The 19,864-nt window shown below is 38.8% G+C and overlaps 1 protein-coding gene across 6 annotated transcripts in view; it reads left to right on the forward strand.

The window, feature by feature from the left end:
* The window catches only part of CCSER2 (coiled-coil serine rich protein 2), a 157,833-nt gene extending 151,049 nt beyond the window's left edge, over positions 1-6,784 (forward strand). For 4 of the 6 annotated variants that reach the window (XM_075841700.1, XM_075841699.1, XM_075841698.1 and 1 more), the window contains one exon: positions 4,635-6,784. In XM_075841700.1, coding sequence (XP_075697815.1) covers positions 4,635-5,642 — 1,008 coding nt within the window. In that variant the 3' untranslated portion in view covers positions 5,643-6,784. The remainder of the gene's footprint in view (positions 1-4,634) is intronic. The other 2 variants (XM_075841702.1, XM_075841703.1) reach the window with 2 other exon arrangements.
* Positions 6,785-19,864: the final 13,080 nt, after the last annotated feature.

Raw genomic sequence — 19,864 nt, forward strand, 5'->3', positions numbered from 1 at the left:
TTTACAGAGTGTAATGTCAGTATTTGCAGATAATACTAAGCTCTGTAAAGTAATCATCACAGAGGAGGATAATGTCTGAAAGCTTCTAGTAGAAATTGGATAGGTTATCACGTAATCCTGTAGTTCCGAGGAAGTCACAAAGGAGAAACTGACCTGTCTACACAAAGGCGGTCTTTTGCCACATCTCACGCAGCTATTCCCCTTTTCCCAACCATGACTTCAGGTATGTTCCTTTAAAAGTTTTTCTGTTTTTTCAGCCTGCCATTACACGGTAGGGTGATAGATTTACATCTTGTAATCACCATATCCTTATATAGTCTTGGAGATGGTATATGTCCACCATTAGTTGGTACTTCATTTATGTATCGATATCCACGCATCTATAACCTTTTTCTAACAGTGCCCTTTATATTGGCCTTTTGATGCAATAGTGGTGGGGTTATGTAGGGGTGGTTTTTCTGCTTTGAGGTGGGTTGTTCTCTTGACCCCCAGGCTTTTAACATCTTACCTGATTATGACCTTTTCATATATTTGTTCCCGATACCATGTATTGTGATATTTATGATCTAATAAAGATTTTTCATTTTTTTTCAATATTTGGGAGTTATATTCATTTCTTGGGTACTATATCCCCTGTGTTTTTGCTTTTAGGTTGTCTACTTGTATTGTGGGGACGCCTTTATGCCTATTTTTGGTTTAGGTTCCTGTAGGTTTATAGTAATACACTGCAATACAGAAGTGTATTATAAAAGTGATCAAATAATCGCATAGTGAAGTCCCCTAGTGGAACTAAAAAAAATAGTTACGTTTTAATTAATGTTTATAATAAATAAAAATCCAAAGTTAAAAAAAAAAATTAAAAACCCACTTTTTCCCCTTACATAATGCTTTATAAAAAACAAAAAAAGTTACATATATTTTGTATTGCCGCGTCCATATCGATCCCAACTATAATGCCATTACATTATTTAACCCACACGATGAACACTGTCAAAAAAAAAACCAACACCAGAATTGCTGTTTTCTGTTCATCCTGCCTTCACAAATTTTTGATAAAAAGTGATCAAAAAGTTGCATGTATGTACTCCAAAATGGTACCAATAAAAACTACAAAACCCGCAAAAAAAAAAGCCCTCATATAGCTGTATCGGCGGTAAAAAAAAAAAGTCCCGGCTCCTAAAATTTGGCAATACAAAATCAAATAATTTTTTAAAAAAATGCTTTTACTGTGTAAAAGTAGTAACACACAAGAAAAACATATCAATTTGGTATTGTTGCAATCGTAACGACTCTTTGAATAAAGTTACTATGTTATTTATACCACACGGTGGAAGGCATAAGTTTATGGTGCAAAAAAGTGGCAAAATTGCTCATTCTTTTCCTATCCCCCCCGCAAAAAAAGTTAATAAAAGTTAATAAATTATATGTACCCCAATATGGTGCTACAAAAGAATGCAACTTGTCCTGCAAAAAAAAAAGTCCTTATGTTGATGTAAAAATAAAAAAAATTATAGCTCTTTGAATGAGACGATGGAAAAACTTAAAAAATAGCTTGGTGATTAAGGCCTAAAATAGGCTGGTCACTAAGGGGCTAATGGTACAGTTTTTATGCGTTTTTAGTTGCAGTTATTACATTTTTATTCAGAAACCGGTACAGATTTTATGCTGCGGATTCTGGTGCATTTTTTAAATAAACTTGTCAGTTACAATTCTGAGATGGAAACGCAAGATAAATTGACATGCTGCAGATTTTAAAATACACACTGCAGGTCAATTTACGCGCTGAAATTTTCCCGAACGTGCAGATGAGATTACTTAAAATTTGATTTACTTTGCTAGTACTGTATTATGCTGCAGATTGGCAGCAGGAAAAGCCACATGGCAAATCCACGCGTAATATGCTTTGTGTGCATTTGGCCTTAAGCAATTCTGTAACCTATTCCTCAAATTAAATCTCAACAGTTTTTACTTATTTATAATTTGTTTAAATCATTGTAGCCAAATCCCCTGTGTGATAACACTCCTGCCCCAATGGGTGTCTTGGAGAGAACAAGCCTGGGAGTGGGGCTTCACACACAAAGCCACAAGCAGTTACAGCAGATGGCTCCAAGTCCTAGACTAATTTGGGATAACTCTTGTTTGAACTTGGGGATGAAATGCTGATATTTGGGTAATAGGCGTAGAGCTCAGGCTTTTCATTGGATAAGTAAAGGGTATTTTTGTAGCTAAATTAGGCTTTAAAGCGACCCTCTGGTATCTAGTAAAAATTTCACTAAACATAACTTGTGCCCTCCATTTGAAAGATGCTGCCCGTGTTCGTCTGTTTTGGTGCCCCATTTTTATGTATGTAAAATGGCTGCAGCAGTTTTAGACTATCCTATGCATAGTGTTCATTGGTAGTCTGAAGCACGCCCACCTTTTGTCGAAAGGAATGGTACGTTTACTATACATTTGCCATGCATAGTGAAATTTTTACTCTGGACAAGAGGGTCTCTTTAACTCAAAGACTTTGATTTCATCGGTGCCATGGTTAAAGTATACCTGTAGTTTCAGGTGACTTTTAAGAGTAAGCGGTCATATGTGCGTACATGTGGAATAACACTATTAATGGCCATTATATGTCTTGTATATGTAGTTTTTAACCGTTTTGCCCTCTGCAGGCTCGCTCTTCAATTCTCAGTTTTCCCTGAGGTAGTGGGTTGATCCTAAATGTTATTATATCGTCTATACACACAGAGAAGAGAATCCTCTCCCCAATGCCTATCTATTACTTTATATAGAATCAGCAGTAATTCGCAGTGTAGCTGTGAATCCAAACTGGTGTGACATATAAGGGTATGTGCACACAACCTCTTTTCAGACGTAATGGAGGCGGTTTACGCCTCGAATTACGCCTGAAAAGACGGCACTAATACGTCGGCAAACATCTGCCCATTGCTTGCAATGGGTCTTACGATGTTCTGTGCAGACGAGCTGTCATTTTACTCGTCACTGTCAAAATATGGCGCGTAAAATGACTGCTTGTCAAAAGAAGTGCAGGACAGTTCTTGGGACGTTTTTGGAGCCGTTTTCTCATAGACTCTATTGAAAACGGCTCCAAAAACGGGTGTAAAAAAAACGCAGTGAAAAACGGGAGTTGCTCAAAAAACGTCTGATAATCAGGAGCTGTTTTCCTTTGAAAACAGCTCCGTATTTTCAGACGTATTTTGTTAAGCATGTGAACATACCGTAATACTTACTAGGAAGCTGCTGCAGTGTCACTGTCTCCCTGCCCCTCTCTCACTTTGCTCCTGCTCTTTCCTTCCTACTCAACTCTCCATAGTGAGAGGGGGCAGGGAGACACACCGTGACACTGCAGCATCTTCCTAGTATATATTATGTCACACCAGTGTGGATACACTTTCTCCACTCTCCCCCCCCCCCCCCTAACTTTTCACTTAGTCCTTGTCGAGATGAAAGAAAGCTGTACATTCAGAGTGAGAGAGAAGTTAGGAGAGGGGGGGGGGGAGAAAGTGGAAAAAGGCAAATTTTTCTCTAATAAGAAAAAATACAACGTTTCTTATATTTGCTTGTACTATTGATTTATGCAAAGTTTGTTCAAAGTGCAGTGCCTATTTAAGAGTTTTTACCTGGGAACCATTTAAATGGCTTATGGTGTAAAGAAACCAGTATTCTCTTTAAAATTGATTGAAAGGTATACTATATTTTTCTCATCGTAAGACCCACTGTTTTAGTGAAAATGTGATGTATTGTTTATATCTAATAATGATGGTTGACAGGCGTTTAAACTAAGTTATAGTGGATATTGATATTTTCTGACACAATCTCAATTACTAAATGGTAAAAGTGCAGAAAAAAAGCTATAATGGTATAATATTAGGAAAAGGAAGCTTCATTAACTCTTGGCCATTGAACAGGTACAGTATCATTTAGATTTGTATGTAATCTCGGGAACATGTAACCATAATTTAAAATTTTTAAATATTCTCTATGGACATATCTTGAGTCAGGTAGCCAATTCACATAGAATTTTTTTGCGGGCATCTGACTTCTTGAGTTGTTTTCTATTGGTTTTGGTTTTTGGAAGTTTTTAAGACCTGGGCTGTTACAAAATCAGACTTGGTCATAGAATGATTTAATGGGCTCCTAAAGTCTACCTCTGGGTTACATATTGTTTTGTACCTTGTACATAGCTGTTACATTTATAGCGAACTCTATCATTTTTTTATTTTTGGTACTTAAAGGCGCCAACGTATTCCACAGCGATGTTTAGAGTTTGTCATCATTTACATGTGTCCCTTTACCCATTGGAGCTCACAATCTCATTTAAATAACTTATTCCATACAAAGCTCAGAATATTTTTCTTTACCTATATAGGCTTTGTTTTGTGTGCTAATGTTTTGCTCCCCTTTTTCCATGCTTAACCAGTAATTTATTTCCTTATAGTATTATTAAAGGCAAACATTATACGGTATTAAGCTTAGTTTAAAATATTCAATTTGTTCATGCATGTAGTTCAACAGAAATATATACTTTCACATTTGTGAGTAATGATTTAATAAATAACTGTTCATTTTATATATGTTTTTTATACAATATAAATTAATTTCTTGTTTTTTCTTTTTGCGTGCAGCCTCAAATACTACAGCGTTCCATCAGCACCCCCAATTCTACAGACCACACCACGGGAAAATTAATAGCACATCCACATACCGAGCTCCAAAGTACACCTAAAGACAGCACGCACCATCCGGTTTCTTTAACTAAAGTTCCTGAAAAAGAACTGAGTGACCTTTTGAGTACGAGGTTAAAGATAGATGACGTAGATGACAATCCTGAACATGTTAAAAAAGAAGCTGATCGTAAAAATCATGAACAGCCTGATGATAATAAAAATATAACACCACAAGAAGCTTTGGATGTTATAACACCATTTTTGCTTGACACAAAGAAAGACGTAAAGTCGAAGGTTCATGTAAACACTGCTGCCTCATTGCCTGGAGAAATTCCGAAGTCAAAAACTTTACAACTCCTTAGACCCAAAATACACAATGCCTTGGCACAGAAGGGAGTTACCAATTCTGTCTCTTCCAAACCGTCTTCAAAAGAGCCTCAGATATTGAATATTACTTCAAGTCCTTCTTTGACCCACCAAAGTATGGTATGGAAAATTCAGCCTCCACTAAGCCATGATGGTTCATTACATCAGCCTCCTAAACAAGTCATTTCTGATTCAGCCTCTGGTAATTTGGATTCATTGTGTTCCATTGTTCACTCCCAATCACGTATTACAACACCAGGCACGAAACCGTTAAGCCACAACTCCTCACCACCAGTCCATAATGGCAAGTTGTCATCTGAAGTAGCTTCACAAAATGAAATACAAGTTCCTGCAGCTGAAAACTCGAAACTGGTGGGCAAATTAATGCCCAAGGGTTCCATGCTCAGACTCCCAAGTAAACTTAAAAAAACAAATAATTCCAAATCTGATGTGTCAAGTGAACCTCAGAAAACTCCAGTAAAATGTTCACCTGCAGTGATAACCAGACCACTAAGCAATAAAAGAGATAGTCTGCAAGAAAACGTTGAAAGCTTAGTCCCAAAGAGACTATCACGTCTCCCACAACCAAAGGCACATTAAAAAAAATAAAAATATATATAATATATATGCATTAAAGTTTTTAAAGGAAAAATAAACAATACATTTGTCCATATAATTAAAGTTTCTATTGTTATAATGCTTTAATGCGTAGCGGTTGTGATTAAAAATGACCCCATATGGATTAATGATTATTTTTTTTTTAACAGTTACTTCAGATTGAAATTGGGGATAGTAATCCATTTATTGTTAAGTTGTGTTCCCTCCCAACTAGGACAAATAGTTATTTTTGATAATTATTTTCTTACATTTTGGTGACCTTTTTTGTGTTAATTTCCCCTAATTATAATCTGGATGAGACATTATTTAGTTAGATATGTCCCATCTTCTGTAAATTATATCATAACCCACTCTTATTCTAAAATATTTACTACCTTTGTAAGTCTACCTTGCTAAGACATTAACCACATTTCAACCATTAAAACCTTGCTTGCAGATTTCAACAACCCGGTACTAAAGCCCACAATATTCCATAGTGCAACAACATATCATATATTTATGAGTAATGTATTGTTTTCTGTCTGTTGTACATTGTCCTTTGCCTTTTCAAATGCTATGCAAGTATGTAACTTATTTATCTAATTATTTGAGATTATAAAGTGTATTTATTGCATCAAGGTTAGCTTTTGCACATTTCCCGATTTCCCTTTATGTTTTTTTGTTTTTTTTACAATTGAATAACAAGTATTTTTACACAATCTACTGTATACATTTGAGTATGTTTATTGATGTCAAGCCATTGGCAATGTTTCTACACATGCACATTACAAGGAATTTGTTAAGTTGGAAAAGGCATTTTTATTATTAAATATGCGGACTGAAACTGCAACGTGTTCTTTCGGAGGTCTTATTAGTATTATTGAATTATATTCTCCGTTCAATAAAAAAGAAAAACAAAACGTGCTGTTAGCACACATTTCTATAGAATTTTGTTCCCACAAATGTAAATGAGTATCGGATACTGTGGAAAAACCCGATAGCAGGCTGGAAAAACTTTTTTAGTTACGCAGAACAGAATTGTACTTTCTCTTGACAAAACCGTATGTGCTGACCGTGGCATGCCCCCGTAAAGTGGATCTGTCGCTAGTTTAGTAATGCCCAATCTCCTAGCTAATCCTTTAGGCGCTGTCACACAGATAACTCTAGTGAAAATTGTGTCCGAAAACATTTATTATTTTAAAAGTTATGAGTTCCTTTCTAAATATGCAAATTAGGCTGTACTAGCCAAGTGGGCGTCAACACCAGCGATTAGATATGGAGATTCTAATCTTTCATATGCAACCAGGCAGTTCTAGCTGTGAAACAACCTGAGATATCACCAGTTGAAAACACCGTCGGGAATGCAAACTGTATACTATATGCATGCACTGCTCCCCTTCCCGGCTGTATTTTTTAACTGGTGTAATCTCCAGCTGTTTCACAGCTAGAACTACGTGGCATATCAAATATTAGAATCTCATCTTTCATATGCCACCAGAATCACTCTTCTATGTGGTCCACAGCCGGCGATATGGCTATTTGAGGCTGGCAGGAAGGGGGATCACCTCAGTCTGTAACACTGTGTGAAGCAGCTTCATGCTGATAGGACAGCGTCAGAGGCTGTGAGGAGGCTCCACCTCAGGAGAATCGATGGTGTTGACACCCACTTGTTATGTATAGCCTGATTTGCATATTTAGACAAAAGCTCATATTTTTTAAAATAATAAACGTTTTGGGACACAATTTTAACTGCATTATCAGTGTGACCGCGCCTATTAGATCAGCTAGGAGATTGGACATTACTAAACTAGTGACAGACCCTCTTTAAGTAGACGCAAGTGAAGAAACTGTATTGCGGAAACAAAATATCCAAGTCAACAGGTTCAGTTAAGAACATGCCTCTGGAAAAAAGTAAAGTAAATCGATACTATTATGTTAGTTGTCCTTTTTTTTATAATGATATGTTTCTAATAAAGCAGAGTACAGAATGTTATTAAATAAGTTAATTAAAGTGATTTTCAACAGTTTAATACCATGTGGCTCTTGGATCCAACTTTCTGTGCTGATTCCTAATATATTTTTATAGCGATTTGGTTTGTTTTTGCAATACAGAGCTCCAAATTCCCTGCATTGCGATAAAGTTTAAATATATAATCTTGGCTGCTTGCAGCCACCACTCGGGGGACCTTAGAAGCATGCTGCATTATGTTTTACTATTAAAGGGTTTTGCCCATCAGGGAAATTTATGGCATATCCGCAGGCATCTCTGGCACCCGCACCTATCTCTATAACGGGACCCCCTAAACCCCATTTTACCTTTCTTGGTACCTGCTGCATCCCAGGCCACTTCGTAATTTCTGACCATGTAATCCGGAGAACAGCGAAGCTTGCTACATAACTGCCATTCACTTCTTGGGGAGTTACGAAAACAGCGTGGCTCGGCGAACTACGCTGTTTTTTTCGTAACTTCCGACCTTGTGATCAGGAAGTAGCCCGGGAGGCAGAGGTGGGACCCGCATCTGACACTTATGGCATATCCTGTGAATATGCCATAAATGTCCTTGATGGGCATTTCATTTATAAACCGCATCTGTATACGCTTATTCTCTCTCTAATGGCAATTGTAGGCAGACATGGGCTGTCATTGCTATGGGAAAAAAACAGGATTGGACTATTAAAAGGAGCACAAGAACAGTAGTGATCAAGATAGTATCTTATCCATTGAGCACACTATTCTGTGACTGACTAGTTCCTAATCTGTCATCTTCATCTAGTGCCTATTACTGGAAGGTAAGTGTCAATATCTTAAAGGCTATATAAACCTTTGAAAGGCAATTTTTTTTGTTTAATAAAAAGGGGTACACGCAGGTCCCGCTGACACTGAACCCGTCAGGTCCTCGGGACTGACCGATTCAGTGAACAGTTATAGATATAGCTGCTCTGTATAGAGAATACTGAGCAGCTGTATCTCCAAATGTAAAACAAATTTCTAATAAAAAGTATTTACAAAGTTACACAAAGCACTGATACCCTTTTTTATATAAAAATAAAAATTTGCCTTTCAAGGTTTACATAGCCTTTAATTTTGTACTTTCCTGCAAAACCGTTCAATGAAATTTAGCTACGACATGTGGCCTATTCCCACTCACCACCACTAACTGGTCTAGTGACCGTTTTTTTTACAGGGATTCTGATAGTTGAATCCAATCTTGATATGTAATTTTCCATTTGGTTTAATGCTTATGAAACCACTTGTAATGTTCATATTAATGGCATGAAGGCCGCTAGCCTTTGCGCATTTACAGAACTTCCTATAAACCATATGTTTTCATATTGAACATGTTTCTAGAAAAGTGGAATTATTACTTTATTATAAGAACTGTTGTATTTTCTGCTGGGTTTCCAAGAAGTTATAGACTTGCTGCTACATTTAATCAGTCACCCTTCATTTTTTTTTATCTTTTTAACCTATCCAAGGATGTTGGAGAATTCTGAGCAAGCAGTAGTATTTAGAATCATTGCCTCACAGTGTATGTCCAGTTATTGAAAAATATTAGTATATTTTAGTACAGCGCACAACTATCTCCGTCAGGCCCAAAGAAGAGTAATAGAGCAGTGGCTACACATGCGCACTACTGCTCCATTCAAACGGGGGCTCAAGGAGCCGGGTTCTCATAATCGCTGAGTCCCAGGGGTCGGACCCCAGCGAACAGAAGTGCATCACTTGTCTTGTGGATAGGTGTTAAATGTTGTTAATACGAAACCCCTTTAATTCTGTTATTCATTTACACATTTTATTCTAGATCCTGTGGTGTCTCCATATCTTTGTATTGCAAATTATTTTCCTTTCTCCATGAAATTATCAAAGACCTGATCCATACTTGGTCATTGTCATGGGGGTGTTATTCTCTTTAAGGTTAGGATTTAGTTTGTCCATGTTATGACTATAACAATATACATGTTAATATAAAAATGTACATTAGTTATCCCATACCAATGTGTAGAAATATATAAATATCTCAGAGCACCAGTTTAACTGCAGGAAAATAATGTTTAACCTTACATTTGTGATGCAGCAGTTTATTTGGTGGATTCCTTATAAATGTATCAATACAGCAGAGTCAAAATAATTTAACATATAATAAGGAAATATAATTAATGAGTTCCTTAAAGAAGACCTGTCATTAGATCATATAAGTTGAGCTGGTTAACTGACCTGAATAGCACTGTCTCCTGGATTCCAGCGCTGTTTTTCTTTTTTTCCTGCTCCCCCCCCCCCCCCCGTTCCAGAGATATGGCCCACTGTTGTGTTGACTCCCTACATGCTAATTTGCTGTAGTTGGCCAACAGGGTGGAGCTAGCTTCCCTGCCTCTGATGTTGACCAATAAGCGTGATGTGGCTTGAAGGTAGTTCACACCCTGTTGGCAAACTACAGTAAATTAGCATAGAGGGAGCCAACACAACAGCGAGCCATATCTCAAACAGGAAAAAAAGTGCTGGAATCGGGGAGACCGCGCTATTCAGGTCAGTAAACCATTTGAACTTATATGACCTAGTGACTGTTCCTATTCAAATAACTTTCAACAAAACATGGTTATGTTTATGTACGTTGTTACCTGTTTTTGTCACACTAGGTGACAGAGCAAGTTTAACATCATGTGACCAGCGCTTATGTAGGTGCTCAAATGAGTATAACGGCATTAGAATAGATCAAAATGTTGTATTTCGGACCGCAGAGATGCCCCCACAGCTTGCATATTGTGTTTTCAACAAGATCTAGACATTGTAATGTAGATATAGACATTGCATTACAGCCATGTTTGTCTTCTATTATGAGGAAGCAACCATTGAAGTGCCATGTAATTATATCCTAATACACAATACCCTAGAATATGGAGAAAAGGCCCACTTGGATGTCTGTAATACATGACAACTATAAAGTAAACTAGGCAAATAAAAAAGTAATAATGACCAAATATGACTAAATATTTTCTTTACATTTCCCAGTTCAATCGTCTATTTATTTTAGTGTGGGATAATTTCCCTATATTCAAGAATAACTGCCTCCGATGAATTGGATTTCATTGAGACATAGGAAAGACTAGAATTAGCCATTTTAATGTGGAGACACTTCTGGCAGAACTTCCATCCAGGCAGAACAACCCAGACATCTGGCATCTGGGGAGGCCCCGCGTACACATTAGATTGTTAAAGGAGCCGCCAAAACTAGCGTGATCTGCTATCATTGATGTTTATCAGCAGCTAAAGAAAAAGTGGAAGCATGGTAATGGAAAGTGTTCTATGGTTGAGTGCCTTCGTTTAGTGGACTGTGTGTTATACTTTTCTAGTTAACAATTTGTCCCTATCCGCTCAGATGTGTCATCTATAGCGACCCGGCTCTAACAAGTGGTACATAAAGTTGGTTTTGAAGTAATCCATTAATGAACTACTCGGCTTCTCCAGATTTTACGGACACCATTCTCTTGTATAATATTTGTGTAATATCTTTAGTAAGAAAATGAAGTATAAACTACTGTACAGTGTGTGTAGAAGAACAATTAATAAATTAAGGCGATGGGGAGGGGAACTATATGCACTTTAAATGAGCTTTACTGCTTGGAGTTGTGCCTAAAATGATCATCTTGCCTCCTGTTGTTTGGCTTTCTTTCCATGTAAAAATAATAAAAATGTTCTTGTTTTATAATTGCTGTGTCAAAATTGTCTTTAAAAAGAAAAATAAATATCACATCTTTGTTATATAATTGTCTCATTTATTTTTCTTCCTGATTTTATATTGAGACTCCTACACCCCTTAAAGAAGCGTTCCTGTGGAGACATGATTTCCCCTCCTGCCATTGTTTAACAATAAAAAATATATTCAGAAAAAAAGCCCTTCAGTATTGTGAATATGTTTCTCAGCTGCCAGGGATGAAGCATTTTACTAATAAGGGGCTAATGGCATTTGCTGTTGAGTGTCTGAACACAGACTACCGCCGGCTTGCAGCTTGACTTTCAACAGAAGTCACTTTAGACCACATTGGGGCATTTTTTGGTACATACAACTGTTTGATCACATTTTATAACTTTTTTTTGAGAGCGAGAAGGGGACCACAAAACATTGATTTTAGCTTGCTGCCTGTGCTTCAAGATGATGATGTTTTTCCAACAATTATGTCCAGCAGCTGACAACACGGCAATGCATTTCTCTTAAAAGTACCCCTCGTCTTGTGAGCCTACACTGGTGAAAAAGCTTCAAAGCTGAGACATAAGGAGCAGAGCTTGGGGATAGAACCTGCATGTTCCCAACTCCTCTAATTTATCAGCAGAGAACTTTACCAGCGTGCTACCTAGACGGGCATGTGCCAGCTGCAACTTCTTCCTAAGATAAGATGACGTGGCCTTGTCCAAAAGTGTACCTCGCTGTGTGGTCCTATGTTATACGGAGGCAGTAGAATGAGAATGTTGCTAAATAAGAAAGCTACCTATGCAGCTGGACCAGCTTACTTTTACCGTACATCATTGCAAATTTCAGCAATATACTAATCACCCAAACAGACATCATATTCTGTCACTCCAGATGGGGTTCTTTGGGAAAGGGGGAAAGTTAACCAAGTCACCAGAAGGCTAACATGGGGATTAGAACCCACATTGTACACAGGTAATTCCTGTGCTCAGTTTTGAGTATGTAAGCTGTGAGCTAACTGTTTAACCGCTCCACTAGAATGAAAAATCTGTGGAAGTCCCGTCACGGCGTGATCTCGCGAGAGATCACTGTGCAGTGAAACAAGCTGGGCATGAATGGAGAGAAGTGTATGACGCTGATTGGTCAGTGTCATACACTTCTCTATACAATGCCCACTTGGTAAAAAGTAAAAAAACGCCCAGTTGGTTATTAAGAAGTAATTAGCATAAACTGGTGACAGAGCCTCTTTAAGATCGCTACTATATTTTAAGAATGTGAAATGTCAGAATAATACTAGAGACAATAATTTATTCCAGCCTTTATTACTTTCATTGCATTCCCAGTGACTCCTTTTACATACACCAAGTTTACTGTTACATCGTTTCATCGGTTGAAAAGACACAAGTCCATCGGGTTTAACCTTTCTCAATCAATTACACCATTTATTGCTTGATTAATTATAACTCTCTATGCCAGTCCTCAGTAAATAAACATCTAGCACTTTTTCTTTAAATTCTGACATAGTATCTGCCATTACTACCTCTTAGAGTAGTAAACCATGAAATGCCCTACCCCAACTGTAGAGAACTCTTTTCTATATTGATGTCTGAAACATCTATTTTCCACACGCAATGAATGTCTCCTGGTCCTTTGTAGAGTCCTTGAAAAGAACAGATCATGTGCTAGTTCTTTGTATTGACCACACCTATTTAGACATGTTAATAAGATCACCTCTAGGGCATCTAATTTTCAAGCTAAACAAGCCAAATTTGTCTAGCCTTTCATTGTAAGTGACACCTCCAATCCCATTTAAAGGGAACCTGTCACCACCATTTCACCTATTGAACTCTACTCACTCCTCGCTAGCTGCTGCTATCAAAAGTTCATTGCCGTTATCCCCTCTACGAAACTCCTCTGACTGTAAATAACGGTCTGCAAACATTTTGCACGTTTTATCGTAATAATCCGGTGTCCCGTTGTGAGCACACACCAGAAGTGTGCTGCGGGAAGGCAAGGAGCTGTCAATCAAAAGTTAGGAGGCGGGATTAACTCAGAAAGACTTGAGGAATGAAGATTTGACTCTCTTCAAACAAAGATTTGACTCTTTTCAAACGAAAATATGACTCTTATGCTCTTTAGCATACGGTGTGGGAACACTAAAAAGCTGAATACTAAAGCTACAGAGCCGACTAAGAAAATAATTATAGGTTATGTAGAAATTATTTTTCACCCACTACCACCTGGTATTGCTGGTTTAATAGGTGAAATGCTGGAGACAGGTTACCTTTAATAATCTAGTTGCCCACTTTTGAACCCTCTCCAGTTCTCCAGTTTTTACAACATGGAGCCCAAAACTGAATTCCATATTAAAGATGTGGCCTTACAAGGGATTTGTAGAGGGGTAATATTGAATCTCAGGTTTTATCTCTCTTTTTATACACCCTAAAATCCTATTTGCTTTGGCAGCTGCTGCTTGACATTGAGTGCTGCTGCTTAGCTTATTTGTTACCACAATACCCAGATCCTTCTCTTGTTCAGGTATCCCCAGTTTTATTCCATTTAATGTATATGATTTAATGCTATTATTGTGTCCTAAGTGCATTACTTTACATTTATCAACATTAAATTTCATCCGCCATGTTTTTGCCCATGCTGCCAGCTTATCTAGGTCTTTCTGTAATATTTTATAGTCAAGCTGAGTTTTAAGTATCCCACATTAGTTTTTTTATTGTCAGCAAATCTGACACTTTGCCCTCAATCCAATCCACAAGGTCATTAGTAAAGAGATTAAAAAGAATTGGGCCTAAAACCATCCTTGTGGTACCCCGCTGCTGACTTCAACCCATTTTGAGTTATTTCAATTTATAACCACTTTCTGTCCCTTAACCAATTCTTTACCCACTTACATATACGTTTCCCCAGTCCCTGTGCCTGTAGCTTTAGAACAAGACTGTTGTGTGGTACAGTATTGAATGCTTTAGCAGCTTCCAAATAAATCACATCAGCCGCATGACCAACATCCAGATTTGCAATATCCTCCTCATAGAAACCGAGTTCGTTGGTTAGGCACGACCTGTTTTTCATGAATCCAAGCTGGTTATCAGTAATTAGACTTTTCTCTGCTATATACTTTTGCAGTTCATCTCTTGGAATACCTTAAAATATTTTGCATATCACAGATGTCAAACTTACTGGACGGTAGTTACTCAGTTCCACCTTCTTATTGTATGTTCACACGCAGTTTTTTCAGACATCCGCCAATCATGTGAAGCCCTGCCTCAAAAAATAATGTTGGGGAAGATTTATAGTTTCTATTTTTAGGGGGGGGGGGTTTACTATTCATACCAATGTACAGGCTCTAATAAGAAATGTGTAAGGCTTGGTTCACACCTGCGCTGTGACATTCCGTTGTTCTGCTCCGAGGAGCACAACAAGGGAATAACTGAAGCAACAGTTCTGTTGCACAACGGACACTACCGACGGCCGACTAAACCCATTGACTTCAATGGGTTCCGTCAGCTTTCTGTCAGGGTGTCCGTGATTTTACCAGACACAATAACGCAGCATGCCGCACTTCTGTCTCCTTTAATCTCCGGTAATCCCTGCCGGATCTGTGATGGGGGCCCCTTACGAAGCCTCCAACGCAGATGTGAAAAAAAAGACTTTTTGCTTTACTGTGTCTAAATAAATGTAACTATGTTCTTGTAGAAAAGTTGAATCATTTTAGCTTCATATTATTGGAAAGTTACAGCCAGCATGAATCTTTTTAGGAAACTATTTCCTACACTGAAATTGAATGAATTTTCATGTTCACATATTGTTTAATGCATGAGTTCATGTTCCAGCACGTCCCCTTGACTGGTAACACTGGGAAGCAGAGAGAACTCATGCTGAGGTGTAAGTAGTGTGTTAGGGTGAATTTTCTCACAGTCCAATGTGTTACTTTAATTCATGAGTCAAGCAGATCTAACCTCATCTTTTAAGCATTTTACTCCAGTAAATTGTGGTATGCGGTAAACAATCACATGGGTGATTTTGTTCTTTGTTCCACCTCGGAAAATTGGCAATGGAATAGCTATGACCATTGGCAGGTACTGAGCTCTATAGAGGCTGAGAACTACGGTCATTTTCATAGCCATAAAATAATAGGATTGCAGTTACATACATTGCTATAGTAAGTTATATGGAAACTGATCATTAGAGATAACCTGTCCTAGTTGGGACATTAATACCATTATGGAACTCCCCAAGATAGTGGAACCTTTATGTTAGAACCAATTTTACATGGGCTAAACTAGGATGAAGAGTCCAGGAAACCCCTGTTAATTCTTAACCCTGCCCCTCCTCATGGAGTTATGGACTTTGCCAGTTGGATCCCTAGGTCACAGACACACGAGTAGTCGTCTGTCGGGTAGGTACACTGCAGAAGATGTCATGCTGAGAAGTGATCTAGACATATCAAGGTTTGTAACTGTAAGCAATATACACAAAGCAAGGAGGTACTGCAGTTAAGTGTCAGTAACCTGAGTTTCGGAAGGCAATGTTTCTTAAAATATGCTGGTCTTGACAATGGTTTTGGGGCACACATGTTGCCATGGAGGCTGGACAAGGCTGAGAGGCGCTGCTGGAGAGCAGAAACATGGAACTGGAGCACAGAAGAGAATCATTGCTGGAGAGATGACTAACAGCTACTGAATATAAGAGTTTTAATGTTGTTAATCAAATTAATTACGTGCACTTTGTAACAATTTTTCTTGCTTCTGTACATCTAAATAAAATCAAGCAACCTCGCCAATAGTCTACCATTTTGTGTCTACGGCTTTTATGCAGACCTATGTAACGCTATGGTTACTGACTACAAAAAAAAACAGTGTTCGTCCTTTTTATATGCCCCCTTGTCTAGTATAGGATAGCAAGAAGCAGAGATCTCATAAAGGTAGTTGCTACTTACCTTACCTGGTTACAGCAGGGTAAACCGATGCTTTCTCGTATTTGATCCCCTACCAACCATTAAGAGTTCAGCCTCCCACAGACCAGTTACACGCTCCAAATCAACTTGGTGACTGCATCAAAGACAGCTCTTACATGGTCACCTGTATAAAAGACTCCTGTCCACAGACTCAATTAATCAGTCTGACTCTAACCTCTACAACATGGGCAAGACCAAAGAGATTTCTAAGGATGTCAGGGACAAGATCATAGACCTGCACAAGGCTGGAATGGGCTACAAAACCATAAGTAAGACGCTGGGTGAGAAGGAGACAACTGTTGGTGCAATAGTAAGAAAATGGAAGACATACAAAATGACTGTCAATCGACATCGATCTGGGGCTCCATGCAAAATCTCACCTCTTGGGGTATCCTTGATCCTGAGGAAGGTGAGAGCTCATCCGAAAACTACACAGGGGGAACTTGTTAATGATCTCAAGGCAGCTGGGACCACAGTCACCAAGAAAACCATTGGCAACACATTACGCCGTAATGGATTAAAATACTGCAGTGCCCGCAAGGTCCCCCTGCTCAAAAAGGCACATGTACAGGCCCGTCTGAAGTTTGCAAATGAACATCTGGATGATTCTGAGAGTGATTGGGAGAAGGTGCTGTGGTCAGATGAGACTAAAATTGAGCTCTTTGGCATTAACTCAACTCACCGTTTTTGGAGGAAGAGAAATGCTGCCTATGACCCAAAGAACACCGTCCCCACTGTCAAGCATGAAGGTGGAAACATTATGTTTTGGGGGTGTTTCTCTGCTAAGGGCACAGGACTACTTCACCGCATCAATGGGAGAATGGATCGAGCCATGTACCGTCAAATACTGAGTGACAACCTCCTTCCCTCCACCAGGACATTAAAAATGGCTCGTGGCTGGGTCTTCCAGCACGACAATTACCCGAAACATACAGCCAAGGCAACAAAGGAGTGGCTCAAAAAGAAGCACATTAAGGTCATGGAGTGGCCTAGCCAGTCTCCAGACCTTAATCCCATCGAAAACTTATGGAGGGAGCTGAAGATCCGAGTTGCCAAGCGACAGCCTCGAAATCTTAATGATTTACAGATGATCTGCAAAGAGGAGTGGGCCAAAATTCCATCTAACATGTGTGCAAACCTCATCATCAACTACAAAAAACATCTGACTGCTGTGTTTGCCAACAAGGGTTTTGCCACCAAGTATTAAGTCTTGTTTGCCAAAGGGATCAAATACTTATTTCTCAGTGCACAATGCAAATAAATATATATAATTTTGACAATGTGATTTTTTTATTTTTTATTTATATAATCTATCTCTCACTGGTAAAATTAACCTAGCCTAAAAATTCTAGACTGTTCATGTCTTTGACAGTGGGCAAACTTACAAAATCAGCAAGGGATCAAATACTTATTTCCTTCACTGTAGGTGCGGGTGCCAGAGCCACATCTATCAGACATTTATGGCATATCCTTTAGATAAATGTTTAAGAGGGGAATAACCCTGAAAGTATTAGGGGAATTATGCATTTTTGCACAATTACCTTTAATGCGATCCCGCGGCCAATCTGTCACATTTTAAATAATCACAATATTACTTATTATATACTACAATATACAAAAATGCTTGAACCTTATTTGAAGTCTAATTTGTGCGACACTGGCCACAGATCTGCAGATTATTATTTACAGCATTATTATACCCTCTTATTATGCTTTGATGTACTCCGCCAAGCAAAATCAGCGATCCAAAAGCCAAATGGCGCTCCCTCGCTTCTGAATCCTACAGTGTACTCATACATCAGTTTACGTCCACATATATGGTATCACCATACCCGGAAGAACCTGCTTAACAGTTTATGAGGTATTTGTCTTCATTGGCACAAGCTGAGCACAACATATAGTGCACTAAAATGGCATATCCGTGAAAAATTGCAATTTTCACTTGCACCATCTGCTGCACATTAATTTCTAATCAAAAAACACCTGTGGGGTCAAAATGCTCACTACACCCCTTAAAGAGGCTCTGTCACCAGATTTTGCAACCCCTATCTGCTATTGCAGCAGATAGGCGCTGCAATGTAGATTACAGTAACGTTTTTATTTTTAAAAAACGAGCATTTTTGGCCAAGTTATGATCATTTTTGTATTTATGCAAACAAGGCTTGCAAAAGTCCAAGTGGGTGTGTTTAAAGTAAAAGTCCAAGTGGGCGTGTATTATGTGCGTACATCGGGGCATTTTTACTACTTTTACTAGCTGGGCGTTCTGACGAGAAGTATCATCCACTTCTCTTCAGAACGCCCAGCTAGTAAAAGTAGTAAAAACGCCCCGATGTACGCACATAATACACGCCCACTTGGACTTTTGCAAGCCTCATTTGCATAAATACAAAAATGGTCATAACTTGGCCAAAAATGCTAGTTTTTTAAATATAAAAACGTTACTGTAATCTACATTTCAGCGCCTATCTGCTGCAATAGCAGATAGGGGTTGCAAAATCTGGTGACAGAGCCTCTTTAAAGTGCCCTAAGGGATGTAGTTCAAGGGTGTAATCCGGCTGGTTCGCCCCGGTTCCCCCGAACCGGCTGTTAAAGTTACAGCCGGTTCGCTTACCGGAACCGGTCCCCCGCACTCAATTGTATTTGCGTCCTTAGGACGCGGTTACAATTGACTTCACTAGAGCTGCCCTGGCGAGGCACATGATGCCTCGCCATTTGGTGCTTTAGTGATGATGCTGTCTGTGAGATTATGTAATCGCGCCGCTGCATCTTTCTGCTGGAGGATGGAGCGGGAATGGGACATGTAAGAAAATAATGTGTTTTTTTTCCTTCTACCGTGGGCAACATTGGGGGCCTTATCTATAGGGGACTATACAGGGAACAGTAACTACAAAACTACGGTGGACTATATAGTGAACAGTAACTACAAATCTACAGGGGACTGTAGAGGAAACAGTAACTACAGGGGACTATATAGGGAACAGTAACAATAGGGGACTATATAGGGAACAGTAACTACAGGGGACGATACATAGGTAACAGTAACTACAGGGGACTGTATAGGGAACAGTAACTACAGAGGACTATATAGAGAGCAGTAACTAGAGGAAACAATGCATAGGGAACAGTAACTACAGGGAAATATATAGGGAACAGTAACTACAAGGGACTATATAGGGAACAGTAACTACAGGGGACTATATAGGGAACAGTAACTACAGGGGACTATATAGGGAACATTAACAATAGGGGACTATATAGGGAACAGTAATCACAGGGGACTATACAGGGAATAGTAACTACAAAACTATAGGGGACTGTATAGGGAACAATGACTACAGTGGACTATATAGAGAACAGTAAGTACAGGAGAATACATAGGGAACCGTAACTACAAGGGACTATATAGGGAACAGTAACTACAGGGGACTAGATAGGGAACAGTCATCACAGGGGACTATATAGGGAACAGTAACTACAGGGGAGTATATAGGTAACACTAACTACAGGGAACTATACAGGGAACAGTAACTACAGGGGACTATAGGGAACACTAACTACAGGGGATTATATAG

The sequence above is a fragment of the Rhinoderma darwinii genome, chromosome 11 (assembly GCF_050947455.1).
Source record: "Rhinoderma darwinii isolate aRhiDar2 chromosome 11, aRhiDar2.hap1, whole genome shotgun sequence".
Lineage (NCBI taxonomy): Eukaryota > Metazoa > Chordata > Amphibia > Anura > Rhinodermatidae > Rhinoderma > Rhinoderma darwinii.